Source organism: Pelmatolapia mariae, linkage group LG7, assembly GCF_036321145.2.
Source record: "Pelmatolapia mariae isolate MD_Pm_ZW linkage group LG7, Pm_UMD_F_2, whole genome shotgun sequence".
Classification (NCBI taxonomy): domain Eukaryota; kingdom Metazoa; phylum Chordata; class Actinopteri; order Cichliformes; family Cichlidae; genus Pelmatolapia; species Pelmatolapia mariae.
The window spans coordinates 18,338,884-18,350,000 of NC_086233.1; the positions used below are offsets into that span (position 1 = coordinate 18,338,884).

The 11,117-nt window shown below is 39.1% G+C and overlaps 2 protein-coding genes across 2 annotated transcripts in view; both read left to right on the forward strand.

Moving 5' to 3' along the window:
- Positions 1-444: 444 nt before the first annotated feature.
- Positions 445-6,329, forward strand: kyat1 (kynurenine aminotransferase 1). The gene is made up of 13 exons (XM_063478214.1): positions 445-698; positions 778-836; positions 2,451-2,598; positions 2,728-2,877; positions 3,019-3,105; positions 3,235-3,357; positions 3,524-3,644; positions 3,727-3,803; positions 3,886-3,975; positions 4,149-4,335; positions 4,422-4,498; positions 5,024-5,110; positions 5,199-6,329. The coding sequence occupies exons 1-13, from the start codon at positions 627-629 to the stop codon at positions 5,256-5,258; spliced, it is 1,338 nt and encodes a 445-aa protein (XP_063334284.1). The 5' UTR covers positions 445-626; the 3' UTR covers positions 5,259-6,329.
- A 1,027-nt stretch (positions 6,330-7,356) lies between these two features.
- Positions 7,357-11,117, forward strand: part of spout1 (SPOUT domain containing methyltransferase 1) — a 4,428-nt gene continuing 667 nt past the window's right edge. Inside the window, exons 1-12 of the mRNA XM_063478215.1 lie at positions 7,357-7,444; positions 7,540-7,579; positions 8,380-8,493; positions 8,571-8,730; positions 8,827-8,916; positions 9,003-9,052; positions 9,200-9,330; positions 9,438-9,510; positions 9,616-9,714; positions 9,830-9,932; positions 10,085-10,232; positions 10,346-11,117. The exon at positions 10,346-11,117 is cut by the window's right edge and continues 667 nt beyond it. Of these exons, the coding sequence (XP_063334285.1) occupies positions 7,397-7,444; positions 7,540-7,579; positions 8,380-8,493; positions 8,571-8,730; positions 8,827-8,916; positions 9,003-9,052; positions 9,200-9,330; positions 9,438-9,510; positions 9,616-9,714; positions 9,830-9,932; positions 10,085-10,232; positions 10,346-10,429 (1,140 nt within the window). The 5' untranslated portion in view covers positions 7,357-7,396 and the 3' untranslated portion in view covers positions 10,430-11,117. The remainder of the gene's footprint in view (positions 7,445-7,539; positions 7,580-8,379; positions 8,494-8,570; positions 8,731-8,826; positions 8,917-9,002; positions 9,053-9,199; positions 9,331-9,437; positions 9,511-9,615; positions 9,715-9,829; positions 9,933-10,084; positions 10,233-10,345) is intronic.

The following is an 11,117-nucleotide window of genomic DNA, read 5'->3' on the forward strand; positions in this document are numbered from 1 at the left end:
CCTGGCTCTCTTAGGCCAAGCGCCAATGAGCGCCAACTCATTAAATATGTTCTTTACTTTTATCTATGTAATTTTTAACATTTGAACTATTAAAAAAAGAAATAATAACTGCGGCTTAACTTTTTCTTTTTATTGGACTACCTTTTTGTCAGGCCAGTGATAAAAGTCAGTCCTGAGGCTGCTGGACAAATACCTGAGACCTCTCAAATAAAAAAAAGTTACTGCGGGAAATGAAACGTTCAGGAATATTTCTCCTAAATTCACGGCTACTTTTTAAAACAGTATTTAAAAAAAAAAAAAAACCTAACTAGCATGTTTATTTGTTAACATGTACGTCAACAGAGGTGAAATGCGGCTTGAGTTTTGAGCGCGTGTTTGTCCGTCGTCCGTGACGTTTCTAATTGTAATATCTCGCCACGCCCACACAGGAAGTAGATATCAAAACACAAGGAGGCTGAAGGGGAGGTGCTGGGACCTTTGTTATCAACTTGCACTGGTCCCAAACAACAACAACCCTGGACTTTCAGGTGAACAGAAACGTTTACAGATATTTTTTTCCTTCTGCAGGGACTCAGTGACAACATTAAATGTGTCGTCTGCTCCTGTGAGGCTGTGATCGTTTATTAATGGGAATAATCCGGAACATTGCAGCAAGTTTGGTTCCACTTCGGCAGAGTTCAGTTAGAAACAATCATAAGGTAGGCACAGCTCTGTTAAACTGAAGACAGAGGTCTCCAGCGATGACCGCGTATTTTAAAGCTTGTTTTGTTGTTTCAGGTCATCATGTCCAGGCGACTTCATGCACGCAGGACAGACGGGGTGGATAAGAATGTCTGGTGAGTAAATACACTGAAATGTCCGTGTTTTTTGGGGGATGATTACTCAACCAAAGGTAAAGTATCAGATGTGTAATATATTAACCATAACAGCAACGTAATATTTCACAGCAGAGTCTGCAGTTGCTGAGCACGTTTCAAGTTGCATTCAGGTACCTGCTCATTGGCTCCGATTTATGGTTTAAAAAAGAAAAAAAGAAGAACAGAAAGAGAAATGTTTTTGTCAGCATATTTCACTGAACTGAATTACGCTGACCTGCTTTCTGCCTTCTCTTAAACAGATTGTTTAACTGAGAGAAGAAGAAAACTAATCAAATAAAACACTACTAGTTTGTTGCTTATGACCTGCCTCCTACCGCCACCAATCGGATGTATCACCTGCATCTGATTGGTTGAGAATGAGGTCGCACAGATTGGAGCTGAGCCACTTTCTTTTTTTAAAGTGTCACAAACTATTAAAAATGTGCTTCAGTGTGGTATCCATATATGTCATTATAGACAGCAGAAAAAGTCAGGTGTTTTATTTAATTAAGGTTTTGCATATTTTTAATGATTGAAATATTGCCACATTTAGCCCACCAGAGCTGTTCATCCAGCCCATAGAATATGACTGAATACAGGAATAGCCTAATGAGTAGTATCTCTCATTTAACATTTCTTGTAGTGTTTCACATGCATGTTTTATGTCACCAAGCTATAAAACTATTTCCATGACCAATACCAGCAATACCCACTCTTTAATTGTTTAATTCAGCGAAAAGATGCAAACACAAATTGCTCATTCCCAGACTCCACAAAGTAAAAGTACACTGCATGTGTAAGTGATGATTAGCTTGAAAGCTTCACAAATGTGAAACCTAAAATATTGCAATTGCCTTTAGTGGTTTACTCCAGTACAAGTAATGTAAGTATTAACAGTGACAAAGGAAAAGGAATGATAAAAATTTAGAAAAGGACAAATGTATTTGATGACCCCTGCCCGAGGCTTAAAGGTTGAGCCAGTAAATGACAGTTTGCTCAAATGTGCGACTTTATGAAGGACTGCACTGCATTTTTAACCCTTGGCCCCTTCTCACATACTGAGACACTTCCATATTTTGATTGTGTCTTCTTTACAAAGGTCATCATCACTGAAGGACAAACACTTTCATAAAGTTTAACTTTTGCCCAAGTCTATCTTCATGGGTCAAGTGCAAATGTGTCTGACACAAGTCACAAGCTAAGAGCAGATTTCTGCAGAATATAATGGCAACTAAAACAAAAAGAATATGCAATAGATACTGAAAAAACATATATATGATACGCGTTTTCATAGGAATTATTCAAAAAGTGTCAGGTCCCTGTCATTTTTAAAGAGTCATTTTCAGATTCACTAGTCTAGAAAACTAATTAAACTTGGTTCTTCAAATATTTTAGGGTAAATTTCTGGTGCTACCACTCTAAAGTATAGATTCTCAGGAGTGTAACTCAAGTTAAAATAGAATGATGGATGCTTGAAATAAATAATCTTCTTAACTGAGATGAATTGAAATGGAACAAACCCTCTGATTGTTTCATTCTTACTCACACATCTCGTAACATCATTGCTTTGTCTCACTCACCTCACGCCCACAGGGTTGAGTTCACACAGCTTGCAGCAGATTACAAAGCAGTGAACCTCGGCCAGGGATTTCCCGACTTCTCCCCTCCACAGTTTGTCCAGGAGGCCTTCTGCAAGGCCATCAGCGGAGGACCTCAAATGCACCAGTACACCCGAGCTTTTGTAAGCACAAAGGCATCACAAAGGGGGACCCCATTTCAGTCATTTTTCTGAGGGATTAAAAGGACAGATGAAATTGATATAGTTGCAGAGCAAATAATGAATGGCCTTTTTATTATATTCTTTCCTCAGGGTCACCCCCCTCTTGTTAAAAGTTTGGCTAAATTCTTTAGTAGGATTGTGGGACAGGACATCGACCCTCTCGAAGACATCCTGGTGACAGTTGGTGCTTATCAGGCCCTCTTCTGTGCTTTCCAGGGTCTGATTGATGAAGGGGATGAGGTACAGAAATCAATAAAGTGATAAGAAGTGCTGTCAAAAAACAAGAAACTAGTGATCAACTTTCAAGTGAAAGTGAAAATATAAAGAACTGAGAGTTGGGGTTTTTTTCTTTCTCTCTTAAAAAAGTAATTTACGTTTCAGGTCATCATTATCGAACCGTTCTTTGACTGCTACCAGCCCATGGTGGTGATGGCTGGAGGAAAGGCAGTTTATGTTCCTCTGAGACCAGTGAGTGGTTCATGTTTCTAAAAAATAGAATAAAAACTGGTAATTTCACATTTTCTTTTCAATTTAGGATCCTCAATGTATGGCTCCTGTACATATTTATTCTCTTTTCTGTTTTCTCATTTGCAACAGAGAGAGGGCAGCGCCATCCTGTCAAGTGGAGACTGGGTTCTTTCTGCTGACGAGCTGGCCAGTAAAATTACTCCTCGCACTAAAGCCATTGTTATCAACACTCCCAACAACCCATTAGGCAAGGTAAGATTAATTATGCCCTCACAAGGCCGTTACCGTGCACATAAGTCTGATTTGGTTTGTGGAATTTTCAACTAATGGGTTTTTTTTTTCTTGCCATTTTTCTGTGTTATCATGTAATATATCGACTTTACTCTCAGATACAAACATGCATCCGTGTGTGTTACAGGTTTACAAGACAGAAGAGCTCCAAATGATTGCCGATCTGTGTATTAAGCACAATCTGCTGTGCTTCAGTGATGAGGTGTATGAATGGCTCACGTATGATGGAGCCAAGCACATAAAGATAGGTGGGATAACAGATTACACACAAACTAGCTAGCGACAGTGCCGACGCGTCATCTAATGTTTGTTTTTCCTATTCTTTGGCAGCCAGCCTTCCTGGCATGTGGGAAAGAACTGTAACTGTCGGCAGTGCCGGAAAGACATTTAGTGCTACTGGCTGGAAGGTAACACACAGTCTGTAGGGTCATTGTCTTTGCAACGCGTTGTTAGTGTGATCTGATTTGTTTTTTTACTCATATTTTTCAGGTTGGCTGGGCCATCAGCTCTGGAAATATCATCAAATACATGAAAACCATCCATCAGAACTCGGTTTATCACTGCGCAACAGCCGCTCAAGTAAATGCATACTTTCTAAACTAATATTAGTACTACTTTAGTAGGGCTGTGAAATTATAGCTATTTGAGCAGATCATTTTTTTTTGTTTCTTTCCTCTTGTGCTTTATCTAATCAGAATTGCTAGATCAGGTTAAATTTTAAAACTCTCTCCATCCTTCTTCCTTACCACCAGGAGGCAGTCGCTCATGGATTTGAACGGGAATATGAGCTGTTTGGGACTCCTGAGAGCTACTTCCAGCAGCTTCCCGCAATGCTGCACCACAAAAGAAAGAAGCTGGCCTCGTGTCTGGAGAGCGTGGGGCTGCAGCCTATCATGCCAGAGGGAGGTTACTTCATGGTCACAGACATCTCCTCAGTCAGTGAGTGATGAACAGTCATCTTTGTTTTATACATCTTTCATCATCTGAAATCAGTATTTACCTTTTCATCTTTTTTCCTCAAACAGAGGTGGACCTGAATGACCCGAGCACAAAGGATGAATTGTATGACTTCAGATTTGTTAAATGGCTCATTAAAGAAAAGGTAAAAATGTAAGGTTTTATTAAGTTTGTTGACGTTTGTTTGGAGTAAATGTGGGGATATAAAATGATTGATCTGGGCACATGTTGTAAGGTCATCCTTAAGATGATCAAGGGTGGAGGGTGGATAGAGAAGATGGAGCGAAGATCGAGGTAAAAAAAAAAAATCCTGAAAGGTGAAAAACAGTACTGAAGATTCAAACTCTCAAATGCAGACCTACACCACATTAATGACACATAACCAATCAAGTCCTTCTGCTTAGACCAGCAAGCAAGTGCTTGGTGCATATCTGAAGGGTGGGTAACAGAGACATAAAGAGTTGCATACTTTTTGATGAACGCTCCCTGAGCTTGGTGAAGTCTAGAAAACTGTTGGGGATAGATGCCCCCCATGTAAGGAAACTGATGATGAACAGGACAAACTTTCAGCATCGATTGGAGACAATTGATGCTAAGCGGTCAAAATCTGATCCATTGCCACAGATTTTGAGTTTTCTTTGTTGTTTTTTCCTGCCTTTTCTATCTGCAGGGTTTAGCAACAATCCCCGTCTCTGCGTTCTACAGTCCAGAGCACAGCAAGGAGTTTGACAAGTACATCCGATTCTGTTTTGTTAAGGTAAACCTGACCTTTCTTATTAAAGTGGTACATCTCAGGAAACAACTTCCTGTTTGTCAGTCTTTCTGTCTCCGCTTTCTCCTCACAGGAGGACTCCACGCTGGATGCTGCAGAGGCCATCTTGAGAAAGTGGAGTCAGAAAGAGTAAACTTACCACTGATGTGAGGCTTTATCCGTCCACCCAGATTCTTCCAGTCTGCTTAAACTCAGGTGCTGACCTGATCCAGTTAAAGGTGCACGGACAGAGCATCCACTTGCACGTGAGCAATCACTGAGGAAATATTTTTCAGTAAATATTTTTAAGTTAACAATGTACCTCTACATCACAGTTTACCTCCAGGGATATTTGCCCTTATTCAAAGTAAGGAAATCATTGAATAAAAGCATCCATTAAACTGGTAAAATAAGTGCTCTGTGCTCAGTAACCTCATCAACACTTATGTTGAGCTCCTGCCAGATAAAGGAATTTGTTTAGAGAGAATTTTTATTTTGTAGTCATTTCTAGATGGATGTGAGTATCGCTGAACCAAGCTTAATGTATTAGTCACAAATAATCAGTCTAATTTAATCATCAGTGATCAGTGACGAGAAGAGTCAATAGATTCCTAATCACCTTTTGATTGCTAATATTAATTGTTCTCACATGAGCCATTGGCTGAGGAAGACTGGGAACATGAGCCACCCATTCACTCTGTAACGGCCGCTCTCCCACCACAAGTGGGCACCAGAGCTGGTACTTCCACTTGTTTCATTTGGCAGTGCTTTATGCTGGATGAATAAAAACATCCATTTTCTGTCTCTGGCTGGAATTAAACCAACAACTGTTGGTAAGGATTTATACAATGAAATAAATTCACTAATAGAAGGTCTCGTTTTTTGCATTAAGAATTGAGGCGTATGAGTCTTGCACTAAAAATGGGAGTTCTAAAGCTGTGAGTAGGTTTTTCTATTGATTGGATGTAACTGCCATGATTTTAAAGGCTATTATTCATTTTAAATCAAAGGACTTTGGTGTGAAAATCTGACATTAGTACAAGAAACAAGAAGTGCTAGACAAGGGTAGAAAGAGTTGTGTGTGCTTTCAGATGATGATGATGATGATAATACCACTACTATTACTACTACTAATAATAATAATGATGTCAGTAGGAGTAGCACATAGAGCAGTATTAATTAAAAATAATAATGGTGGCATACTGTGACACGGCTATTAATTTGTCAGTTCATTAAAAATGTATTTCAAAGATATCAGTGTCTCATTTCTTGTTTTGTGGTTAAGGGTGCCTCCTGAATGTAAAGCCATAAAACCAGTTATCTACCCAATTTTGAACTTTATATTAATATCAGCATAAAGCACTTACAATTTTATAATATACATGTTTTTTGCACTGTAAAGTGTTTTTCTTCTTCAATAAGGTTTGTATGTACTGTGTTACCTTTGGTATTTATGCTGATTTTGTGCCTAAAGACACATTCTTAAATTGTTTCTTCAAAAGCACGGCATCATGCAGGACTCTGATTTTGCACATGCCACAGTAATTTGGTCTGAACCTTGCTGTTACAGAAATAAGTGTTTTTAATACCGCGGCTTCTATTTATTACAAGCAAGTTTACACACATGTATAAATGACGAAAATAGCATCCGAGCTATGGTTGTTTCCAATAAACAGTGACAAACCAGATGACTTGGCATCAAAAACAATACGGATCTCCTCTGGGATTATCGGTATGTTGTATCTGGTTAGGAACACTCTGTACCTGCAAAATTAACTATCATTGTTGAACAGCTGACTTACAAGGGGGAAAAGTACTTGTTTATGGAAAGTGGAGAGGTTAATTGGGAATTTCTGAATAGTGTAGCTCCAAATAAAGATATGAGATTTCTGAGATGCTTTTTGATCCAGTTTATTTTTAATAGCAGTTCTAATAACAGCTTATTTAAATAGCTAGAATCAGTCAATTTTAAGACACCATTAGTTGCTAAGAACTACAAATTTAGGGATGTAAATTTTTACTTTTTTACCCCCACAGGAAATGATCTAATATTTTATCATTTTAAATATTTTATATATTTTTTAAATATATATTATTTGTACAGAGAGTGGTGTTTTATAATAATTTATATAAAGTCAAAATTAAGGCGGTTGTAGGCAGTGACTGTAGCATGTATATGAGAAGAGCAACTGGATCGTCACGTGGTTGACTTCCCGGAAGTGCTTTGCGGGCAACGCAGAACACGACCTGGAAGTAAAGACTGTTCACGTGTTGGTACATCGACGCTTGAATATGTCTTCCAGCGTTGCAGTGAAACGACCCAATCTTGGGTCTTCTCAGGTATTGTTACTGTTTGACACTTAAAAAAAACACGGAAAAACACTGATGTGTGTCTTTATTTACACCCCTTTTCTGTTCTTTGTTCGTGTTTGCAGCCAGTCGAGAAGGTGGACTGGAAGAAAAGGAAAGCGGAAAGTGAGTAAACAGCTAAACTAGCTGCATGCCTGCTATATACTATACGGCTGTTTTGGACATTAAAACGGAAAAAAAGAAAGAAAAAACTGCATTTTTGTGAGAATTAATGTGCATATCCATTTTAAGGTTTGTCATGTATTGACAACATGCTTAATGCAGATTTTTTATTCATACAAAAGCACATAACAGTGTAGTATGTCTGCTCAGCAGTCGAAAACCGGAAGAGGGAGTTTACTAAAACACAAGATAAAATATAGCATGTTCGTCTTAACTATTAATCAAAATACTTTATTTTACAATATACAATTATAGTGGAAACATATATTCTGTATTTATATATACATTATGGACAAAACTTTTGGGCCATTTATTCAGCACCATTGCCAAAAGTGTAAATAACCAACCAGTTTTTGCAAACATTTGTGAAAGAACAGGATGTTTTAAAGACTTCCTAGATATCTTCCCTCCTAGAGGGTCAGCTGTGATTGGTGTTATTGCAAAGTGGGAGCATTTAGGACCCACAGCAACTCACTTGTAAAGCTACAGAGTGGGGTCACCAGGTGCTGAGGTGCATACTGTGTAAAACAACACCACTGACCAAGTAACTGTAAAGTTTCAAACCATTAACATCAGCGTAAGCACTGTGTGCTGGGAGCTTCCATGACCAAGCAGGTCCTGTAAGTGTAACCTATAGGTGGCCCAGTACTTCTGTCCAGATAATTAAGTTTTAGGTATTCACAGTGATTATTTAGAAATGAACTCTTTTATTGTAAATGTCAATGTTTTTTCCTGAATACCAGTAAAGGAGGCTAAGAAGCAAAGGAAAGAGGCCAAGCTGATCAAACGACTAGAAAAACAGAAACAGCAAGAGGCTGCTGAGAAAGCAGAAACTGAACTGAGCCAAAGCAAAAAAGGTAACAACATTATACTGTTGATTTTTCCTATGTAATAGGTGATGAGTGCTATAATTACTAATCTGTTTTTCTCCCAGGTCGGGCTTACACGGTGAGTCTGGCTCTGCCGGGGTCTATCCTGGATAATGCTCAGTCTCCTGAACTTCGCACGTACCTGGCCGGACAGATCGCCCGCGCCTGCGTCGTTTTCTCTGTTGATGAGATCGTAGTGTTTGATGAACGAGGGGAAGATGTCAAGTACGTTTTCATAGAGCGCCCACTTGCAGATTAAATGTGCCTTAACCCACATGACAGCTAATGGACAGGAGTTTGCTTTTTGTTTGTGTTTCACAGGAGTGTGGAGGGAGAGTTTAGCGGTGTTGGGAAGAGGGGACACGGTTGCATTCAACTTGCCAGAATACTTCAGTATCTGGAATGTCCACAGTAAGTTTGGAGAAAATCAGATCACCATTATTGATTTGATCAGTACATTTTATCTCTTTGATAGTCCAGCTTTTCTTCTCCATCAGATATCTGCGCAAGGCCTTCTTCCCAAAGCATCAAGATTTACAGTACGCAGGTAACTGAGTAACAAATGGAAGAAAAACAACCCGATAAACAGCCGTTCCTGTGACGAGTCTGAAATTAAATACGGTGTGAAATATTTCATGATTTTCATGATTATCAATCAGGAATCTCTTTTTCTCTCTCTCTCACTCTCTGGTAGGTTTGCTTAACCCTCTAGACAGTCCTCACCACATGAGGATAGACGAGGAATCTGACTACAGGGAAGGCGTCGTGGTCGACAGGCCTACCAAACAGACCAAAGGGTCGTTTGTCGACTGTGGAATGAGAAAGGTGCGCTATCCTGCACTGGGGGCACAGCTGTTGTTAGTGTACTCTTTATTTATTGGTAATTATCTAAGAATAAAAACTGAACGATGTTCACTTTCCTGGTCCCACAGGAAGTTCAGATTGATAAGCAGCTGCAGCCTGGACTACGAGTCACAGTACGGCTCAGCAAGACACAAAATCCAGGTACTTTTCTTCACCAGACTCTCAAGGTTTTTTGGGGTTTTTTTTTTAATGATTTTTAGCACATCAGTTAAGTTTGGGTCCATCTATCTGTGAAACTGTCTGCAGAAGGCAAAGTATATAAAGGTGTTGTCGTGGCTCCTCACGTGCCCAGGACTGAAGGTGGTTATTATTGGGGCTACAGTGTTCGTCTGGCATCTTGTCTCAGTAGGTTTCCCATTTAACTCTCAACATTGTGCTTCTCATTCATTTGCAGTCTGTGTCAACAACTACTGCCAACCACTGCTTTATCCACACTCTTGTCTATTTCCCGTTCCTGCAGGTGCAGTTTTCACTGAAAGCCCCTTTAAAGGAGGATATGATCTGACTATTGGTACGTCAGAAAGAGGCAGCAACGCGGACCAGGCATCACTGACGCCATTCAAGTAAGTTGCTTGAAACGGCCTTTAACCGTTAGCGTGCGAACTTAACATTCAGAATATGTTAAATTTGGTAAACATTAGGGCGGTAGAACAAGTGTCTCTGAATACATCCTCTCAGAGGTTGTTTGATTTATTAATTTTTTTAAACTTTGCAGACATCTCTTGGTCGTTTTTGGAGGTCTTCAGGGATTGGAGGCCAGTTTAGATGCCGACCAAAAGCTGGATGTAACTGACCCCAGTGTTTTGTTTGACCTTTACCTCAACACGTGCCCCGGTCAGGGCAGCAGGACCATTCGTACCGAGGTGAGACCAGTTATTCAAAATTTGTTTGAAAAGCATTTTTCAAACCATAAACCATAATAAACACTAATGCAGCTTGACTGTGTTTTTATTTGTTTCCTTCTTCCTGTCACCAGGAGGCCATCTTAATTTCCATGGCGGCCCTGAGGCCAAAGATCACAGCTGCCGTTTCCAGCAGTAGTGCTTCATTAGAGAGTTGAGGATACAATAACACAAAAATGTTTTAATGTCCAGATCTGGAGCATTTAGCATTGCCTTCTGTAAGAATATTTCACCCAATTTTTGCATTGAATGCAGTCAGCAATAGATCTAATGTTGTCTGATGTTTATTATCCCTGTTGCTTCAAGAAATTGCACATATTGAACCATAAATACTATTCAGATGCATGAACTGGTGTGTTTTGTGTCAGCAGTACAAATCTATTTCATGAAAAACAGTGCAGAGAATATCATGGACAAACAAATGGGAACAACCTGTTTATTAACAGATTTTGAACTTTCAATTGTATTTTCATAGGTTTTAAAGGGTTTCCTAATGATATAGACCTCCACCATTGCCATTCATACTACACCTAAGTAATTAAGTAACAGACAACCAATAGCTATTAAACCATAGTGAAAAACCTCTCTATATAGAATTTTGTATTTATTTATTTACAGTGGGTCCACTGGGAGAGATTTTTTAGGCAGTGAACTAGCAGGCCCATTTCTGTAATTTTCCACATTTATTTATTAGTGCTGACAGATTTGTGGTTTTTACTACAGAAAAATTAGTTTTTATTGTGTAGTAAAGAAAATGACATTTTCTTTTCAAAATTGCACAAATTTCAATATTAAATGGGATTAAATGTGTCCTTAAAACATGTTGTTTAAACATCTTTCGCTGGT